This window comes from Trematomus bernacchii, unplaced genomic scaffold (assembly GCF_902827165.1).
Source record: "Trematomus bernacchii unplaced genomic scaffold, fTreBer1.1, whole genome shotgun sequence".
In the NCBI taxonomy this organism is placed as follows: Eukaryota; Metazoa; Chordata; class Actinopteri; order Perciformes; family Nototheniidae; genus Trematomus; species Trematomus bernacchii.
In genome coordinates, this window is record NW_022987581.1 from 1,114,021 (window position 1) to 1,135,903 (window position 21,883).

A 21,883-nucleotide genomic window follows, 5' to 3' on the forward strand; every position below is an offset into this window, starting at 1 on the left:
AAAAACTCTGGCTGTGTTAAACTCAGTGTCTCCCTCAGGAGCAGCCGATTCTGTTTTATTTCTGTACTGCAGTCGTGTCAGAACTTAAACACTTATTCATGTTGCCTGAATGAAAAAAATCCACAATGAATCAGTATCCTCAATATAGTGCACTAGCCACTAAAAGTGGAGTACTGCTCAGCAGGGGGTGGAGGTGCTGTTCAGGGATTAAAGGACTATTTAAAACGTAGCCAGACAGTTGTGTTCATGCTGCAGTCTCAAAATGTTAAAGTCTGATATCTCAGATGGTATACACTCCTGTTTGATAGCGCTGATGGAGTGCAGTGTGTGTGTGTGTGTGTGTGTGTGTGTGTGTGTGTGTGTGTGTGTGTGTCTGGGAGGGAGGGTTGGGTTTGTTTTATTTTGTTTTAATTTTATTTCTGTTTGTCTGTATTATTGTTATTATTGTTAGCTTATACATGTATTCTGTATTTTGTATATTTTGTAAGTAATTGCTGTTGTCTAATTTTAGTAATTTTAAAAATTGCTTTTGGTTGTACATGTTGTGTATTAATCTCAATAAAAATGTGATCACAAAAAAATAAGTCTGATATCTCACCGGCACTTCAGGGTATAGAACTTCCCCACCAGTTTGACCAGTGGGTAGGACGGGGGTTTGGGCACCAGAGCGGGGACGGTGCCTGTGCGGGGGGGTTTAGGAGGGCTCTCCGTTCCCTCAGGGCACGACGGGTGCTTTAAGGGTCGACGCTCGAAACCTTAGCAAGAGAGAGAGGAAACATCGGAGACATATACCCTTAATGTGCAAATAAGATTGTAAAGTTATGTGGAATAAACAGATGTACAAATAAAGAGTGTATTGTCAACATACAGTATGAACGTGGTAACACTTCATACACATACGAGTCTTATTGCCTTTATCATTTAATTTAAAACAACCAATGTTATTTTGTACATTTCAATTTGTACAGAAGACCTCTGATGTAAAAATGTTGCTGTTGTTTTTAATCCAACTCTTTGAAAGCATACCACTACCTCAGTATGAATACATTCAGTTGACAAAAGGTAAAACATCTGAAGAAGTGGGTGTATTGAATGCAGGCATATGTATCTGACTGAGTGCAATAACATTTCATAATAATACATTTAATATCTAAGCGCTTTTTCCGTTGCTCAAAGACACTTTAAAGTGGTGATAAGAAGGAAATAAAAGAATTGAATTAAAATATTAAAACAGCAACACAACATTATTCACACATTAAAAGCCCGCCCAGGTGTGTTTTGTTTTGGTGTATCCTGACGTACCTCTGGGCAGGCGGACGTTAAGCTCACTTCGTGCCACCTGAGCTTGAAGAGGGAAGTCAGCGAGCCGCGACGGGCTGCCACGATCGGGTCTGAACGGAGAGTTTAGGTCGAGACCAGATTCCCCTTCAGCGGTCTTTGAAGAACCTTGGCTGACGTCTCTGGTCAGAGGCCTCACCAGGCTCACAGCGAAAGAAGAAGACCACTGAGAGGATGAGGAGGAGGAGGAAGAGGAGGTCTTCTGCGATGAGATGGGGAGGATATGATCAGAATCCGTTGTGAGAGGAGAGCTGCTCTTCTGGAAGAGGGACAGAGATGAGTTTCCTAATCAGCATTACATTACATATCAACAACTGATACTTAAAACCGCAGTGGCTGGTGTAATAATAATAATCATATAATATCAAAGATAACTTGTGGTACTAGTAATGTCATTATAAGGCCAAATAATGCTCACAATAGCTGTCTCATGATTTGGTGCAGTAAACAATAACAAAGACTAGCGGGCTAACTAGCTTACAGCAGCAATCGTTATTTGCGTAAAATTCACAACAGCGGTGTACAGTTAAAAATGAAACACTACGCAAGAAAGTAAATAGTGATGAGTTTCCTAATCAATATAAAACCAACTAAACTTGAACTGTGGTATCCTTGTGTTATAAATCACAATACATTAAATATAACTTGTGGCACTACTTTTGTCATTATAAGGCCAAATAATGCTCACATTCGCAGTCTCTTATGATCGGTACAGCAAAGGATAACACAAAGACTAGCAGGCTAGCTAGTTAGCTTACAGCGGTAATCGTTATTTGTGTAAAGTTCACAACAGGCATGTGCGATTAAAAATGACACTACCATGTTGAAATACACACACTACGCAAGAAAGTAAATAGTGTACACAGTGTACTACATGAAAGTGTGCTAACAGAAGTATCTGAGTCGAGAAACATTTCTTGCCTTGCGCAGCGACTGTACATGCTAGGCTAAGCTAATAGGTTGTAGCTTTGTATTTATCGTACAGATATGATAGTAGTTTTAGTCTACTAAATCTAGGCAAGAAAACAAAAAGCCTTAATGTCAATAAATGTCCAAATATTCCTTTACTTTGCTGTAGAAAGGATTTTTTTTAAATGTAGCATGGTCATATATAAAATGGATCTTTTAAAAACATTTGACTAGTGGTACATATTTTTTAAAATCTTTATTAATATTGAAATTTTGCACATAAGATGTATTACTAGCTTCTGTTTTTTTATTTGAATATCATGTGATGTATTTAAAAGCTCCAAAGAAAGCTATCTTTGACCTTAAGTTAATATACATTCTATCCATAACAGGCAACAAATGTTATGTTGAGGGGCAACAAATGTTATGTTGAGGAATAACATATAATATAGTTTTAGAGAAAAATGTCTTCACAGCCCGGAAACACCTACAGTCCTCACACAGGTGTTTCCTGATTTGCTCTCGTCTGAACCTGATGGACGTGTCGAATCAATAATGCAATTAAAAACACCTGTGAGCAGAGTTCTGTGGTTTATTTAAGCAATAGCTCACGACAGGCCGTGATATAATGACCATATATCACGGCCTGAAGGGAGCTATTGCTTTTATAAAACGGTTGGCAACATGAAAGAAAAATACACACTCTAATTCAAATAGTTTTTATTAGTAAATAATGATGTTCAAAATAAAATAGTCCCTCCGTTGCCTTCTGCACGGTGGTTGCTATGGAACAGCTAGCGAACATATTAGACAGAGAGCGTTGATCGATTATTTGGCTATTTATTTACATTAATGTGTATGTTGCCGTTTATTGTGCACCCACTGAAAAACTGTCCAGCATCAGTAGCATGGCTTACGTGGTTACTTGTATAGGTTGAGGTTGTTCTAGGCTGTTGCTTGGCGTGGCGAGAATATTGCTCCACTTTCTCCGGTCCCCGAGATTCGGCTTCCAGTAGCTCTGGAGAGAGCTTTCGCGCCTGTGGCCACTAACGGTCATAATTTCTCTGCTTTGTTTCAAGACCCGCATCAGAAAGCTTTTGAATAGTGATACTTTTCCAGTTGGTCTACCTGCTCTTCACGTAGCTCTGCATGTCGTCGTTTATGGCGCGTTTCCACTACAGCGCGGAGCACGGTTTAAGAGGGCTGTGACGTCAGCGGCCCGTCTTTGGTTGCGTTTCCACTTGGCCTAGTACCGGCCGGCGGGTCCTAATTCACAGTTTTTCTGGCCTCATAAAATCGTGGGTCTAGGGCCAGAGACAACGAGGCTGAGTCGGGCTGAGTATGCTAAACTAGAGAGAGAATCGCTGGCAAGGGGGCTACAACTACAACAAGATGGACATATTTGACCGTGATTTAATTGTAATACACGTTTCAAAATGATGCCGAAGTAACAACATACTGATACCGGTTAGTAAAAACCATGAATTAATGCTTTGTCAAGTCTGCAGACAGACGGCAGGCGAAAAACCTTTTAAAATGCGTGTTTTCTAAATGGAGATTGGCTAAGCTAACGCAGTATATGCTCCGACCGTCCACACTCACAACAACGGCCTATACAGACATAAATAAAGCAGCGACTGTATTCTCCATGACACAGGCAGTCTGTGGTTTGTACTTGTTTAACTTTTGTCTAGTTTCTGAACATATATGAGGAGCTGTGAGCTCTGAGTGCTAACAGCTAACGGCTGTGTTGTTTTTCTGGGGTTCTCATTGAAGATGACGTCACGGCTCCGCCTACACTGCGTTACTATAGATACTACCCCAGTTCCTAAACTGTAATGGAAATGCGCCATAAAGTGAGCCAGTCCTAACGAGGCCTAGCCATACCGAGCGAGGCCGAGCGAGGCCGTGTAGTGGAAACGCGCCATAATGTGGTGCTTTCTGGAGATAGGCACTGCTCAATCCACTCCTCCATAGTAAGGCTACCCCGGAGGACGAAGTTAACATTAAATGTTTCCATCTTAAGCTTTGTTAGTTAGTTAGTTTCGTAACGGACGTAATGTAACAGTTGTAACGATTGTAGCTGTTTCTCAGACGCGGAGGGATACTGACTTGTGAAAAGTAACTACAATTCTACCCGTGATATACGCTCATTATATCACGGCTAAGAACCAATCAGATTGCTTGATTTGACTTGTCCGTTTTATAAACAATCAATATACATCTACCTAAACAGAAGGGAACATCTTAAATTACTGCTCAGTTCACTTACTCATCTTTTAGTATGAATACACTTTGATATGCAGAAAGCTCCAGATCACAATCGCTCCACAAACAGGTAAGACGATTCACAGAAAATGAGCTTTAATCACAATTAATTAATACTGTAGCAGGAAAATATCTCAAACATGATGTGGTTTCAGATTGAATATCTTAAGCTTTGGATTGTTGTTCATCCATGGACTCTGGGAAATAGGAGTGTGTCCATGTTCCCCAGTTTAATAATCTCGTAAGCTTTTGAAAAGGTTTTATAAAGAGCAGGCAACATGGGATCCTTTTTCATGGTCCCTTTATTTGCCATTTAAATCAGGGCGACATAGGAATGACCCCTTGGGAAATTATGATGGAAATGTTTCACGACATTTAATTGCAGACCTACAACTTTGAATAGCTCATTATTATTTTTAATGTCGATTAATCTGCCAAAGGTTTTTTAAATGAAAGAGGCCATATGATGCTTTTGGGGGTTTTCCCTTTCCTAAAGTGTGTAAGCATGTAAATGGTCTGCAAAGGCTAAAATCCCTGTGTTCCCCTCTGCCTGAAACGCCTCAATTGGACTCCTTTGTTTACTTCCAGAACATGGTGACATCACTATGTAACACTCTGCTATTGTCTAGCGCTCCAACACATTGTACGTGATAGGCTAAGAGGCGGGACATCTCTAAGCACAACAGAGCCGGCCAGCTAACCAATCAGAGCAGACTGGGCTCTGGTTTCAGACAGAGGGTGAAAAGTGGTGCTGCAGCACAGGCAGTATGAGAAAAATAAAGAGCTTTTTGAACATTAAATCATGGAGACATGTAGAGACAATACATACTGATATGAACCTAACCATGAGCAGAATAGGACCCCTTTAATCATTCAGGCTATACAAAATCACAATTTCCTAGAGGATGCTTTCCAATGTATATTTCTGTCAAAAGCCTTAAAAGCTGCATTTACTCTCTTTTTTGCCTGAAAAAGGGTTTATCACACATGGCTGTAGATTCATTTCTGTCTATCAACGAATCAATAAACAATCTATAGGGTAAGTCTATCAGTAGTACAGTACAATTAATTATATACAGTGTGGTTCATGCATTTCTCCAGGATGAAAGAAACCTTGAAACTATGAACGCAATGACATTTAAAAGACGATCCGTTCTGTATGTGTGTCACATCACAGCTCAGGGAGAAGGTGCGACAGTGACGCATATGCACCAGAAACTAATTCAGGAGAGAGAGAACAAACGTACGTTTTCTTCCATCAACAGCATGCAATAATTTATCCGAGGATGAAACATAAGCTGCCAGGCTCCCTTGTTTCTATGGAAACTATCAAGTCAATAGCCCAGTTGCTCTGGCATGCGTCCCCACAGTGATTTCTTTTTTTTCTTCTGGGTGTTAAGACACAGTATCTACAGTAAGGCTCAAAGCTGTTAGACAACATGTCTCTGAAGCGTTCCAGGACACAAAATGTCTGTCGAGCACCAGCTGAGGATTGTCTCATGTCTGAGCGTGACGTCTATCCAGAGACACTGGCAGGAAAGAGAGCGTGTCGGGAAAGTAGCTCAGTAGGTTATGATCTGGTGTCGTAGAGCTGCGGAGCTTTGTGGGAGGAACAAGTTCTTCTACTCATAGCTTTTTCCTCTCTGAGATAATCAGACATTCAGACTGGCAACAATAAGACCTCGCTGGAGTGACAGGGACACGAGATAAAGCCGAGTAAAGCTGGAAACCTTGTGAATGAATACACATGCGCTGACCTGGAAACGAGTCAGCATTTTAGCACTCGTCTCAAGGGTCAACGTTTTTTTTCTTAACATGTTTTTGTTACAGGCCTGAAATAAGGTCTGTGGTCAACACAAGCTGAAGAGATTTCATGTTTTTTCTACGACATGAAAAACGTCCGTAAATACCCCACTGTTAAATTACTGAAGCTTCTACGTGTCCTGAAAAGCACTGTTCGTAGCGAGAGTCTAAATGAGACTACTTAATGTCATTTTGTCAAACATTATCTGCCTTTATTACATGGCTTAGTTGAATACTCGATTCTGATTGGTCAATTCAGAACACGTGACACGTTGTTAATCCAGAACAGACAGACCGCTGTCAAGGACTTATTGACCGTTGTTAAGGACGCTCACATCTGCACAAACAAGTCCGTTCGATTTAACTGTATACAGTTTGGCCGAAAAGCAAACATTTTAATCTAGATCGGCATTTCACATGCCGATCTAGATCGGCATTTCACATGCCGATCTAGATCCCTCCGCTTCGCGTCGGGCTCCTGATCTGCCTGTCGGTGTTCTTTTCCCCATAATGACCGCGTCGCTGCACATTATCCCTTACTTAGCTTGTGATGACGTGAAGTCATGTGACCGTGATGTTCAGCAGTTCCTTTATAACCTAATGATTTTTACTTCTGGAGATTGGATGTACGCTTGAACTGTTATAAAAGTGGTGTTAATATGTGGCGATTATCCTGTTGAACATAAACGTGCATTTGCCACAGATCATAATTTCTGCAATATTACAAAATGCAATGGAATATTCCCAATTTCTTCTTGGGAGCACTTGCGATGCTAAATTCCAGGTTGAAGTACATCATATATACGTCATCCATGTACCACTTAATTATGTCATTTTTCTCAAACATTCTGCCTTTAGCTTAGCAGTGGTGAAGTCATGTGGCCGTGATGTAGTTCCTTGATAGCCTAATGTTAGCTTTTTACTTATGGAGATTGCATTTACACATATAAAAGTGGTGATAATATGTGGAGATAATCCTGCCTAACAACATTTTTGTTGGCCACAAATCTTATTTTCTGCAATAATCCAAAATCCAATGAAAAAATCCTATTGGGTTTTTCTAGAGGGAGCCCTTGCAATGATAACTTTTGGGTCAGCGTACAAAAAGACATCATTCATGTACCACTTAAAGTGGACCTATCATGCTATATTTGAATAATATAGTGTAGGACCATACCTATATAAGGCATATTTATACTTTTTTTTTTTCAAAATACCAAACAGATCATGCATTTTAGCCATGCCTCATTTTGCTCAATTTGACAATTTCTAGCTCTGTTTTAGCAAGGGCAGATTCTGTGAGAACAGCACCATCTACAGGCCTGGCATATGTTCTACAGCGTCTCCAGCGCTTTCGAACGGCAATGGCCGTGGTTGTCTCCTCCTGATTGGTGGAGTTGGCCCAATAGCCGTAGCGCCACCGTCCTGACGTCAGTAAAGTGTTCAAATCTGGATCAGTTTTTATCAGATCCGTTGCAGCCCCTTTTTTAGAGATTTGGGTATGGAGGAAAATAGAGAGGGTTGTGTTTTCTGACACTTGGTGAGTTCCCTGGAACACCGGGGACACATATTCATGTATAAAAGACGTACAAAAGTGCATTTTGCATGACAGGTCCCCTTTAATTAACAACAACAAACAGCCTCTCCTCACCTTCTTGAGGGTGGTGCGGGTGCCCTGCATGTAGCTGCGATGCATCTCCAACACCTTCTGCGGCCGGCTGCGGATCCACGCGCTGAGCGTCTCGATGGGCGATCCGTTCACACACCACTCAGTCACTCCAAACTGCCTCAGGTGGGCCCGGGCGTGGCTGGCCAGAGCCTTTCGGTTCTCAAAGTAGAAGCCACACAGCTCGCAACTGGGATCTGAAGAATACAGGGTAAATTGACTTTTCTTTTTTACCTATACAGGTGCAACTAGAGGGTTAATTATCTTGCCCAGGGTCACTAAATGTTGACAACCGGAACATGGGGATCGAACCATCTATCCTTCAAACAGTTGGAAACCTTTTTTTTTTTCTTAAGAAGGTTTTGAAATGAGTAAAATGACCCAGAAGAATCTAATTGGAAAGCTATAATAAGAGATGATGAGTTGAGTTGTAATGTGATTATCTCCTTTAGCATACACTGGATCATACTTTACCAAAGGAAAGGAGATAATGCCGTCCCACATTTCCTAGCAGCAAGATTTTAAGCGACACACCATTCCTTCAATGACCTTTTTAATTGTATTTAAAATATTGTTCTTAGGAGGTGGGATCATGTATTGGCCAGGAAATCTGACTTAAATTGTACAGCATTGAGTCTTTCATTGTACTCAATGTGTTATAAATGAAGTTACAGTCAAAACTAGATAAGTAAAATATGCATTAGAATTTTCTCAGCACCATGGTTGACCCCCTCGTAATTCAACATAATATAATAAAAACCTCCGTACAACTCACCCTGGTGTCCGTGTTTGTCCGGGGAGGGTTTTCTTTTGTAGGAGAAATCATGCGTCAGAGGTGAGAAAGTCTTTAGAGAATGGGTGGTCTCCACTGATTGGCCCTCCTCAGAAAGAGGTCTTTTCCCCAGTGGAGACACCCTGAAGAACTTCCCTGCAGGAGGGGTAGCAGATGCAGACCCCAGACCCTGCTTGTGGAGCCTCGACCCCCCCGACTGCAGCAAACTCAGCGGAGATTTACGGTATTTAGACAACTGGTATCCAGAAACGCCCAAACCGTCTGAACTGCCGATGTTATCCCACAAAGGGCTGCTGGCTCCTGGAGTCGACTCCTTCTTCACTCCCTGGTCTGATCGAGAGGATGTTCCCCCCCCTCGTTTGTGCATGACCTCCCTCAGGGTGTCGATGGGCGAGCCGTTGACCGACCACTCGGTGATTCCCATCTGACGCAGGTGGGATCGGGCGTGGCTGCTCAGGCCTTTACGGTTCTCAAAGTATTCCCCGCAGAACTCGCAGCGGATATCCCTCGTAGGCTCCACCTCATGGGACATGGCTATGGAAAGAGCAGAGGGAGACTTTCAGTGGAGAGAAACGTGGTTATTATCATCTAAATCAGTGTTTTTTCAGAGGTGGAAGAAGTACTCAGATCTTGTATTTGAGTAAAAGTAGAAGTACTCAGGTCTTGTATTTGAGTAAAAGTAGAAGTACTCAGGTCTTGTACTTGAGTAAAAGTAGAAGTACTCAGATTTTTACTTGAGTCAAAGTAGAAGTACCAGAGTGTAGGAATACTCTGTTACAGTAAAAGTCCTGCATTCAAAATGTTCCTCAAGTGAAAGTATAAAAGTATTATCATCAAAATATAGTGAAAGTAGCGACAGTAAAAGTAGTCATTGTGCAGATTGGTCCATTTCAGAACAATATATATGATATGTTTTATAATGATTGATCATTAAAGTGTTCTCAAAGCTGGTAAAGGTGCAGCTAGTTTGAATGACTTTGTATACTGCAGGGTAGCTTGTGAATTTACTCCAGGTGGAACTAAAGTCTGATTTAAGTGTTAATAATTGTGGCAGGAAGCTAGCTTGGGGAGCTCTCTCAGACACCTTTCTGGTTGTTCTTTGTTTACTCAGGCGAACAAAATAGTCCGTGTTCTAGTTTTGAAGAGACAGGTGTTTTGTTTGAAGAGGACGTTTAAGCTTGCTGGGGACCAAAGCACTGTTGAGTAGCTTTTCCCCACACACGGCTCACCAATAGCTAATTATTTGCAGCAACAACATAGCAATTTTTTGGACCTATTAAGTTTAACTGGCCAATTTCCCACGGCACACCTGGCCATCTCTCACAGCACAGTGGTTGAAAATCACTGATACAATCCAATACAATACAGCTTTATTTATAAAGCACTTTAAAACCTCCAGACCAAAGTGCTGTACAGTCAAATAAACATGCAAACCATTAAACAAATCACACAGCTCAGCTCACACACCTTAAACAAGTACAAGCAAAAACAATAAGACGATTTAAAAGCAATAAAAGCAACAATCTACAAGATGTCAATACGCTAAGGAGAAGAGGTGGGTTTTCAGAAGTGATCTAAATGACATTAACATAATATATATATTACCCAGGTTGAGGGGGAACACGCTGTCGGAGCTGCTCCAGCTGCAGTTCAGAGCGTCACCGGAGAATCCTGACGTCCTTCCAACAGATCCAGGAGCTGTGACCTCCATCTGCACCGGCTCGGGCTTCAGATTCAGGATCAGCCCGCTAGAAGAAGAGGTGGGGGGAGTGGAGCTGGATTTAGACTGAAGAGGACTGGCAGGGCGGGCGAAGGCGAAGGGCAGACGGCTGAGGAGGGAGGAGGAAGGAGACGAGGAGGAGGTGGGCAAGGGGGAACGAGGGGGTCCCGGAGAGGAGTGAGGGGGAGATTTGAGAGGTTTCAGAGGAAGAGCACAAGGCAGGCCTCGTCTCGTGATGACTTCTCTCAGGGTGTCGATGGGCGAGCCGTTGACCGACCACTCGGTGATTCCCATCTGACGCAGGTGGGATCGGGCGTGGCTGCTGAGGCCTTTACGGTTCTCAAAGTATTCTCCGCAGAACTCACAGCCTATTTCCTTCGGAGGTTCGCCTAGAGGATTAGAGATGAGAAATGGGTTCAACAGAGAAAGCAAACAGCAGAGATGGCAAAAGTACACGCATCCTTTACTCAAGTAGAAGTACAGATACTCGTGTTTAAAAATACTCTGGTAAAAGTAGAAGTACTGACTAAACTTCTTTACTCAAGTAAAAGTAAAGAGGGCTTCAAAATGTACTTCAGTAAAAAGTACCCATAACTAGCAGCTGTTTTAAAGAGTACCTGACCTCCCTTTATATTAATAGAACAATAATGTCATTGTTAGCTAATGAATGTTTCCATGCTGAACAACGGCAACATGACAACGTTTTCATTGGTCCCTCTTCTTTAGAGAAGACCAGGAAATGATGGATACACGGATCGTGTTCAAATCAATAGGCACGCAATGACTCTAAAGAATAATGATCACGCCACCAAACACACATTCAAACTAAAGGAACCAGCCTGTTTGGGAAATGTAAGAAGTAGAAAGTACAGGTATTTGTGTTCAACATGTAAGAAGTAGAAAGTACAGGTATTTGGGTTCAACATGTAAGAAGTAGAAAGTACAGGTATTTGGGTTCAACATGTAAGAAGTAGAAAGTACAGGTATTTGGGTTCAACATGTAAGAAGTAGAAAGTACAGGTATTTGGGTTCAACATGTAAGAAGTAGAAAGTACAGGTATTAGTGTTCAACATGTAAGAAGTAGAAAGTACAGGTATTTGGGTTAAAAATGTAAGAAGTAGAAAGTACAGGTATTAGTGTTCAACATGTAAGAAGTAGAAAGTACAGGTATTTGGGTTCAACATGTAAGAAGTAGAAAGTACAGGTATTTGGGTTCAACATGTAAGAAGTAGAAAGTACAGGTATTTGAGTTCAAAATGTAAGAAGTAGAAAGTACAGGTATTTGGGTTCAACATGTAAGAAGTAGAAAGTACAGGTATTTGTGTTCAAAATGTAAGAAGTCAAAGTAAAAAGTCGTCAGAAAAATAAGTAGTGGAGTAAAGTACTGATACCAGGACAATGTACTTAAGTACAGTAACAAAGTATTTGTACTCCACTACTTCCCTGTGTCATAATCTTGGGGTTTTTTCTGTTTCATTTTCTTAACACACTCTCTTTCTTCTTGCACTATTTCTATTTTATTTGGATTTACTTTCACTATTTTATCTGTTTTATTTGTTTTATGTCCTATATGTCATTGACATATCTACACTGTAGCGAATGAACACATGACAATAAAGCCTTGAAATCTTGAAATTGAAATCTTGAAATCTTTGTGTCGTGTCTGGCTTCAAGGTTTGAGCAGGCGGTGGACCCAAACACGGAAACCAAAGGAAAGAAGGTATAAATAACCGAAAGCAAGCTTTACAAAACTCATAACAAAAAGCTGGTAACCACAAAACTGAGGAAGCAGGAAATCAAAACAAAGGAAAAGCAGACACAACTAAACAAGGGTAGCAAATCCACAGGGGAACATGAGGAATAATCAGGGAAGAATAAAGACAGACTGATCACATCAGGTAACAAAGACGGGAAACACTAACAACAAACAGAGAGAAAACTGGCTCACATCAACAACAACACACAGCTGGAGAATGTAGGCAACAACACGTGCTGTATCTCAATTGGGTTACTTCAAACTGCTTTGCGTGCACTGTGGATTCATTTCATCCGTGTAGTGTTGTCTTAAATCAAACACCGAAAGTACTGTAACAATAGCCAACTAGCTAGACGGCTAACAGCTAGCAACATTATTGTTTGCAGTAGAAAATCATTACAGATGGTTGAATTAACCCAATAAAATGTATGGTGGCTTATTTTCCCAGCAGTATACCAGCATGATAAATAAATATTGAAAGAAAACCACACATATAATTGTATGTCGGCTGGTACTGAGACTTCCACTACGTAGAAATTATGGCTATCTTTGAGTGCTTTTTGACCGTTAAGAGTGCACCATCCGGGTACTCATAGTGCATTTTGCCCTACTTCACATTGGGCCACACTTATGCAATCAAAATACCAAATGTAAGTACAGAAGTACGCCAAGTGAGACACAGCAAAGGGCAGCAGGGTAATTACACAAAGGTGGATAGAATCAGGGCGAGGGCAAACGATCACAAAAAGGCGGGAAAACACAAAGACTAGAAGTGAAATCAGACATGACAAAAGAAGAGAGTTCCTTTACATAATCAAACAGGAAAAAACTGATTATGATGGATCTAATTCTGACATGTGAAGCCCACTTTATGTTAAGTTTTGTCCCATAAATCCAGTAGACATGACACAAGGGTGCTTTTACTAAATAAAACTGAAAAAAACAAGATCATGACAGATAATTCTGACATGTAAAGCCCACTTTTGTTTCTACTTGTCCCATATCTCCTGTGAAACAACACTCACTGTGCGGCAGGGCCATGAGCTCCCCACTGCTCACATTTTAGACACGCTTATGCACTCAAAATAGCAGATGTAAGTACAGAAGTACGCCAATTGAGACACAGCAAAGGGCTGCAGGGTGATCACACAAAGGTGGATAGAATCAGGGCGAGGGCACACAAAGAAGGGAAACCAGAAATGACACAAGAAGAGTGTTTTTACAGAATAAAACAGAAAACAAAATCATTACGGATCAAATTCGGACATGTGAAGCCCACTTTATGTTAAGTATTGTCCCATAACTACTGTAAACAACACTCACTGTGCGGCAGGGCCATGAGCTCCCCGCTGCTCAGGCGGAAGACCCTCATGGAGGAGGACTTGTTGCGCTTGGCAGGTGGGCCGAGTAACGATGAGGTAGCTTTGGACGTGGCCCCCCCCCGAGCTGTGGTCACCTTGTAGAGGAGGGATGAAGAGGAGGAGGAAGAGGAGGAGAGGCTCAGCAGGGAGGCGGACCGCGGACCATTGTCCAGGTGCATGGCCCCGGCTTTGTGCTTGAAGTCGTCCGTGTCGATGAGCCGGTGCAGCAGGTCGATGGGAGAGCCCTTGGATTCGGAGTACTCCACCCCGAAGTGCCGCAGGTGGGCTCGGGCGTGGCTGGACAAACCTTTCCGAGTCTCAAACCAGGCGCCGCACAGGTGGCACACGATGTCCTTGTTGGGGTCCACCTCCAGCGCTGAACAGGAAGAAGAAATAAGTTAGATAATGCTGCGGTGGAATACTGTTTGTTGCCTCAGGGAGGTTTCGAAATGTGTAAAATCACCAAGAAGAATCTAATTGGGATACCATGATAAGATATGGTTTAATTCTTTAAATGCTAAGGAAAAATTGTTCAATGCTTCCTTTCTTATCTACTTTAGCACAAGGGACCACCAAAGCAAGGGAGAAAATGCCGTCCGAAATGTTCAATTGTTTTCTATGAATACGTGAAATCATTCTTCTTAGGATGTGTGATCCTGTTTTGTACACGAATCCTAACATGAATGGTACTGCACAGTTTGTCACTGTACTCAATGTGTTAAAAATAAAGTTGCTTTTAAATAACCATCATCCATAGCCTAGTATTTTTAACACTACAACCCTTCTCCTTAATAATCTTCCCTTGGGTCCCTTGGGTTATCAGAGGTCAAATAAGTGTGGATAAAAAACAAACATCCGTAGCCTCGTATAAGTGCAGTGGGATTCTCTTAGCACCACAATTGTCTTTTTCTAAGTCCTTAAGAATTCTCCATTGCATCTTTTCTTGACCTCATAAGATTTTCCTTCGAGGTCAAGGTTAAGAGAAGACATTTATTTGTACAGTTTGACCGCAGAAAACAAAACCTCATCATCAGAGAAACTCACTGAGGTTGAGCGGAGCGTCATTCTCCTGCGGCGCCCAGATGGGTTTGTTGGAGAGGTTGGAGTTAAAGCCTTTCATTCCCCCGGCCTTGCGTTCGGGGGAACGTAAGGGGGAAGACACCGGCAGCAGAGAGGAGATGGGGGCTTTCCTCACCACCGAGGAGGGGGATCCAGAGCGAAAAGGAGCCGGAGAAGAGACCGGAGAGGAGGAGGAAGAGCAGGGCCGCACTGCTTTCGCTACTTTGGCCAGGAGGGAGAGAGGGAGGGGCTTCTCGTCTAAGTCCATGTCTCCTAATGCCTCATCTTCCCGGGGATCAGAAGGAGAGGGGTTCTTGGCGGAGAGGGGCTCCAGGAGAGAGGAGATTTGTTTTTGGCCGTCCACGTGTCGCTGCTTGGAGATCTGGCGGAGGATGTCGACGGACGCCCCCCGGATCTCGGAGGCGCTGAGGCCCAGCCGGCGCAGGTGAGAGCGGGCGTGGATGGAGAGACCCCGCCTCGTGGCAAACTGAGATCCACACACCTCACACTTCAAGGAGCGGACTGCAGGGGCAAAGGAGGCAACAACAGCAGGTGAGAGAGGGACTCTATTATATTTCTGAACGCCTGATTGCGGGTTTTTTCTAAGAACTAGAATTGAAAATCTGCTCAAAGAGTGTAGGGAAACCTGTTCAGAGACTAAGAATAAACATACCATAATAATAAATTCACCAAAAACATTGTCTCTGACCCCAACCATGTCGTGAACAGTGAATATGAATTGTTACCATCAAGTCGGAAGTGCAGGATCCAACAACTTAATAAGGTTAGACTGAACAGAGTTGGTGTTTTTTAGGTGGTGCCAAACAGACACGATGTGCGGATGTGTGTGTAAGGCAGCTCATAAAAACATTTATGATATATGTGAGTGACCTCTGGCCTATCGGTCAGTGCATCTGTAGGTGAGACATTATAAATAAGGCTGCACAATTAATTGAAACTGTATTGAAATTGCAATATGGACTAGTGCAATGTCAAAATCCAAAAAGCGTAATATTTGGTTATCAAATCATTTATATTAAGTATTCTGAATAGGTGTCAGAATAAATCCCAGGATTCAAATCGGAGTGTTATGCGCATTATTTATACATTTCATAAAGTAACTGATCCAATTGACATTCTGCAAAGCAACAGCAGGTGTCCCAGGTTCCTTCAGAGGCCACAGAAACCCCAGAGGAAATGTCACCTCACTTACACTTCCTGTCTACATCCTCACCCACTCTGCGGGAACACTTGCCAAATTAGCTTCTAAATACACGTGTCTGCCTGTGAGGATTTCCCCGGGGAGCCCCCCCTCTCTGATGCAGTGCCTCCGAACTCCTCAATGCCGACCCGAGGTCCCTTTTTACAATTTCCCCCACTGACAGCTACGATAAGGCTCGAGCTGTAGCAAATCCAATCCCCTGTCAACACGGTGGAGGTCAGCGTTCGAGGGAAGACATACTTTAGTTCCCGCCTCACCCTTTGAGTCTGCATCCTCCCCAGGAGAGAGGCTTCCCGAGTCCAGGCTGCGCTGCCTTGTTTCCCCGGAGCTCAGACCCTCCGGAGTGGGAAGCTGGAGCTGCTCCTCATCCTCAGCTGCTTCCTCATCCTCACCTATAACACCACAAACTGTGTTTTAATATAAAGAGTAGAATATATGGCTGAGAGCTCTGTGAAATCTCACCATGGATATATCACATTAACCAGTATTTCTTCTAAAACACTGCCCAAAACACACCTCTTCAGACTGTAGCTATAGTGCATACGACAATAAGGAAAACTATCAACACATCTCTGGTAAATTATAATATGTAAAGTAGTGCTTTCCCCAGATTCTTGTGGAGAATCTTAGTTCAACAGATTTAATAATTAAATCAACTTATGTGAGTGAACAAAACGTTAAAACGCCTAAGAAATGTTTAAGTCGAAGACAGCCCTTGTGTAGAAATGCCAGATAAGTGATAATGCTGCGGTCCTGTGTCCTGGACCCTCTATCCTGAGTCCTGCATCCTGAGTCCTGGACTTCGAGTCGTGGCTGAACCTGTCTCTGCGGTCCTGCCTGACTCTCATCATACTACTTCCCTGATGGCTCCCACAGGATTGCTGACATCCTCGTGGATTCATCTTCTTATTATAGACACATGCATTTCCAAAGCATTTGGTCTGTAAAATGTATTATCTCTTCGATTTACACACGGCATCTATTGCACGTCTGTCCGTCCTGGGAGAGGGATCCCTCCTCTGTTGCTCTCCCTGAGGTTTCTCCCATGTTCCCCTTTAAACTGTGGGTTTTTCTGGAAGTTTTTCCTTGTACGATGTGAGGGTCTAAGGACAGAGGGTGTCGTATTGTCATACTGATATTCTGTACAAACTGTGAAGTCCACTGAGACAAATGTAACATTTGTGATATTGGGCTATATAAATAAACATTGATTGATTGATTGAATCAATCCTCTTAAAATAAAGTGCTGTTTTTCACATGACTTATTGTGGAGGGACTCAATTGTACAGATGTATGAATTAAATCTGCTAATCAATTAGTCAACAAAGACATAAGAGCCCTTCTGTAGAAATGCCATGAGAATGAGGCCTATTGGATGATACTACATTTAAATAAAGTGATGTTTTACATGACTTTTTTGTGGAAATACTCATGTATTGATAAAATCAGATAATCAATTAGTCAACAAAAGATAATTAGTGTTTGTCAAATAAGAATATCTTCAGTCGAGTACAGCTCCTGTGTAGAAAGGCCATGCAAATTATCCTAATAAGAAAGAATAAACCATCTAAATATCAAGTAATGTTTTGATTTCTGATTCAATCAACTGATTGATAAGTCGACCAAATAATGTGTCAAAAGACAAATAATATCTTTATAATATCTGTCATAAATCAATCAGATTTAATTTTGTCTGCACCTAATATAAATCAGCTGTTCAAAGCATGAACATACATATTTGAGGATGAATAAAAGACGCAGGCTGGGGGCAGAAATATCCTGTAATGTATCCCTCCTTAAAATAACAAGAGTATAAAAACATCTTCTGTATGATGCACATGGAAATAAATCAGCTCCTGTCACACACACACAAAGTAAAACTGCACTACTGTATGAAACAAACATGGCAGTCTCTCTGGTTCCCCGCAGTCAGGCATTCCTGGAACAAAAGTGCCATTTTCTGCGACAAATCGGTAAATCAAAAGCGACGTGGAGACAGACAATGCTCTCTGTCTGGTGGGCGGATCTGCGCGTGTCAGTTCATCTGTGGACTGTAAAAGATGTGACACCTCGCGCAGCGTTATAACACCATCTATTATAACGGAGACAATGCGTAATCAGACGGGTATTTATATCTAAAAAACGCAACTAAACTTGACTTTGTATCCGTTCAGGGAGAGTGACACCTCCCGAAGTAAAAGTGATACTTCCATTATACTCCGGATAAGTTGTAATAGGATTACCCGGGGATCAGAGCACAAAGTTAGCACGTTTTGGGGAAATCTCACTCTTAGTTTACCATTTGAAAATATGCACAAATGATTGCACATGAAAGCACAGCGTGTCCTCTATAAAAAAAAAATCAAAGCACAGTAAAAATGGCGAGGATTGGGCAACTGTGGGGAATTTATAGAGATCCTGCAGCAGTGAAAAAATACTGGACGTCATCCCAGACACACACACACACACAAAAACACAGATCACAAAGAGCCGAAATCACACATGAAACACACACACACTGACCCGCTTTATGAGCTTTGAACATGCATGTCCTGCAACATTGTTCACCACATACTCTCACATGATGAATACTTTTTTTAATGGCTGTTGTCTGACTACATTTTAACAGAATAAAAGATGCGCGGAGAGATTACGCACGGAAATGCGCGGTACTCACCCGTCCGCAGTGCATCGGACTCAGCCGAAAACCAGACAGTTTTCTCCGCTATTGTTTGGGTCTACGGGGAGGTGGAAGCAGCCATTTTGCCCCCATATGCACCGCTAAGCTAAGGCGTGACCAATCGAGTGGAGGCGGAGGTTGGGTAAATGCACCGAGTGCCACATAACCACCGGGCATCAGGGACTCTCTCTCTTTCACACACACACAGACACACAGACACACAGACACACACACTCCCACAGACGGATTTTCTGCACAGACACCCTCCTGATTCTCTTCACTCACTGTAGCCTGTGGCGGTGTCACCCAGGTCAGACAGTCCAGTGTTTTTTCAGTAAACAGCTTACAAAGGCACTTAAAACAGCAGCAGCAGCAGCATCTAAACTCACATTTTCCACCGCTTTATGCATAGTTACAGTCTTCTGTATTCATCCAGGCAACATTTCTGAGTTTATAGAAAATCTGTGACAAGTTTAATAACTAAAAAGCTGCTAAAACTAGTCGAATTGTCGATTAGTTGAGACATAACAGTAGCCAAGAAATATTTTGATAATCGTTAGAGTAATTATTCATGCACAATGGCAGAAAATGATGTTTTCAGCATCTCGATTATGGTTATTTACTGTTTTATTATCATATTTAAGTGATCATCTTTGGTTGACTGACAAAGCATTTAAAGACCTCACCTTTGAGAAACTCTGATGGACATGTTACACTATTTTCTGACATTAATTAGACTATTTATACATTTAATTTCCTAACAATTAAAAATTAATTGATTCTCATAGTAAAATCAGCACAGCTTAAAACAAAAAAGCAGACAGGGAGGGAGGGACAGTGGTATGTAAACGAGCAAACCAGCTGTTTAATGCTGAGTGAGTATGCCAATCTGAACAGGTGAGTTTTGAGGCAATAAGTTATTAAACAATTAACTGATTCATCTAGAAAGTAATCATCAGATTAACCCACTGATTAGCGACAACAAGAAACCACTAAGTAAGGTACATTAGTACTTTTAAGGACGGATCAATAATGAAAACTCACCTTCGCTCTCTTCTTCCCCGTCCTCCTTCTTGCATCGTTTAGGAGATCCTGAAGGCAGTGAATCTCTCAGCATCCTTTCACTCTCCGTCTCCTCCTCCAGCTTCACCATTACGATCCCGCTCCCCTAGTTCCCTCTCCTCCTCTTCATCTCCTTCCTCTTCTTCTTCCTCCTCCTCCTCCTCCTGTGAAGAGCCGGAGCTCCGAGGGGGATCGGTGGGGATTACAAGATCAGGCCTGCTGAGGAACAGCTCCCTCAGGATGTGGATGGGAGAGATGGTGACGTCCCAGTTGGTGATGCCGAAGTCTCGGAGGTGAGCCCGGGCGTGGCTGGAGAGGCCGGCCCGGGTGTCGAACCCCGCGCTGCAGAACTCACAGTGCATCACGCTGAAGGTGCTCGGGTCAAAGTTGGCAACTGTGGAGAGGACAGGCAAAACAAGAGGAGGTTTAGTGCCATGTTCCCAACCTACAGTATAGGGCTCGAAACCAGTTGAATCAGAGACATGTGTTTGATTGATATACCCACGTTGGTGTGTATGTTGGTAATCCAATTTAGTTTGCCATGCAATTTCAAACCAACCTTCATAGTCCTCAGAGGATAAATATTTTTGACTTTTTACTTTTGTGCCACTAGCAGGCTGATAACTGATTTAAATGATACCTTATAGATGTAGGTCAGAATAAGCCTGCTTCATAAACTAGTCGTTTTTTTCATCTATTAACATGCTTCATAACCGAACAAGGAAATCAAAGAAGATGACACTGACTTCTAGCGACAGGTAACATGACTTTTGCATGCTTAAACCTAAAAAGGTTGTTTGTTTTGTGTTCAAAGCTCTACGTGTTTTTCAGTTTTCAAGTGCAGTTTGGCCCATCTAACACATTAGAATAGTAGCAAGTAACGCTGATAACGCCTATTAAATAGGCTGATAACATTTGAAATGGCGGCAAATGACATTTGGGATTCTTGGTATACGGTCTCGACTTGTAATTACTTTGATGACCCCTTAACTATTTTTCTAGATGGCTTTGGTTTAGGACTAAATACCTGCAAACTCTAATAATCTAATCCAGCTAATACAGCAATCTTGCAAGCCCTTCAGATTTATGTTGTGACCTTTCTTTGTCTAGTCTGCTTTATGTGCCAAACACCACTTCTTAAAGCAGTTCATATCAAGAGTTCTCAGCTGTTATTCAAGAAGAAGTGTTAACAAAATTAAGGAAATCTGTGGCTGAAATTATGAGAAGTGGCTAAAGTGTGTGGCGTGTGGCGCAGTGGACTAGTGCGTTGGTGTTTGGATCAGGGGGTCACAGGTTCAAACCCCACTGCAGTCAGCATGTCGTTGTGTCCCTGAGACACTTCACCCCAAATTGCTCCTGTGGGGATTGTCCACAGTATTGAGTATGTAAGTCACTTTGGATAAAAGCGTCTAACATGTAACATGTAATGTAATGTAATGAGAAATAACAGGCCTTTTCTGTCTGGCACATCCACACATCCTAAAGAAATAACCCCAACGAGCTGCTGACCTTTTTTCTTCTTCTTCTGATAGGAGAACTTCTTCTCAATGGCGTTGACCTCCTCGGGGGAAATGAAGTGGCGGACATTGTAGCTGACGCCCACTCTGTTCAGGTGGCCTCTCACGTGATTGGCCAGCCCGATGCCGTTATGAAACCGATCGGGGCAGTAGGGGCATTTCCTCTCCACGCTCCTGAGCGCCTCCGAGTCCTCATCCATCTCGTCCGAGTCCACATCCAAGAAGCCCTCTGACAGGAAGCGCCGAACACTTTCTTCGTCGATGTCTTCGTCGTCGTCATCGCTGTCAATTTCTGCCAGAGCAGCGGGAACCCGGTGGCTTCTCCTCAAAAGTAAAAGCTTTCCATCTTTCTCCACTTCCAGGTCATCTTCTTCCTTCACACACTTCTTAAGAGGGAGGGACAGGGAAGCGTTCTGTGCTGAGCAGTCCTCTAGAAAGGAAAAGACAGATTCAGAATGAACAGACAAGAGACCCAAAAAAAAAACATTTTCCAGGATATTTTTCACAATTTGGGTTTTATCTTATTACTTAAGACGAATAACTATATCATTCCTATTCATAGTGATCACATTAGCTTCTTGTTTGTGACTTAATGTTAAAACCTTAATGTATTCCATTATTTTTTGTTATTCTTTGGGAAGGTTATACATTTGTGTAATGTCTTGCTGAAAAAAACAAGAATGCCCCAAAAAATGATATGTTCTGTATGATCTGGTTTTCACAATAAA

At 42.3% G+C, this 21,883-nt stretch overlaps 1 protein-coding gene across 1 annotated transcript in view; it reads right to left on the reverse strand.

Annotated features, from left to right (window-relative positions):
* The window catches only part of si:ch211-194b1.1, a 35,839-nt gene that overhangs the window by 4,819 nt on the left and 9,137 nt on the right, over positions 1 to 21,883 (reverse strand). Inside the window, 11 exon segments of the mRNA XM_034127142.1 lie at positions 599 to 755; positions 1,303 to 1,597; positions 7,970 to 8,181; positions 8,760 to 9,311; positions 10,383 to 10,886; positions 13,578 to 13,991; positions 14,660 to 15,196; positions 16,154 to 16,288; positions 19,621 to 19,744; positions 19,746 to 20,032; positions 21,148 to 21,585. Coding sequence (XP_033983033.1) covers positions 599 to 755; positions 1,303 to 1,597; positions 7,970 to 8,181; positions 8,760 to 9,311; positions 10,383 to 10,886; positions 13,578 to 13,991; positions 14,660 to 15,196; positions 16,154 to 16,288; positions 19,621 to 19,744; positions 19,746 to 20,032; positions 21,148 to 21,585 — 3,655 coding nt within the window.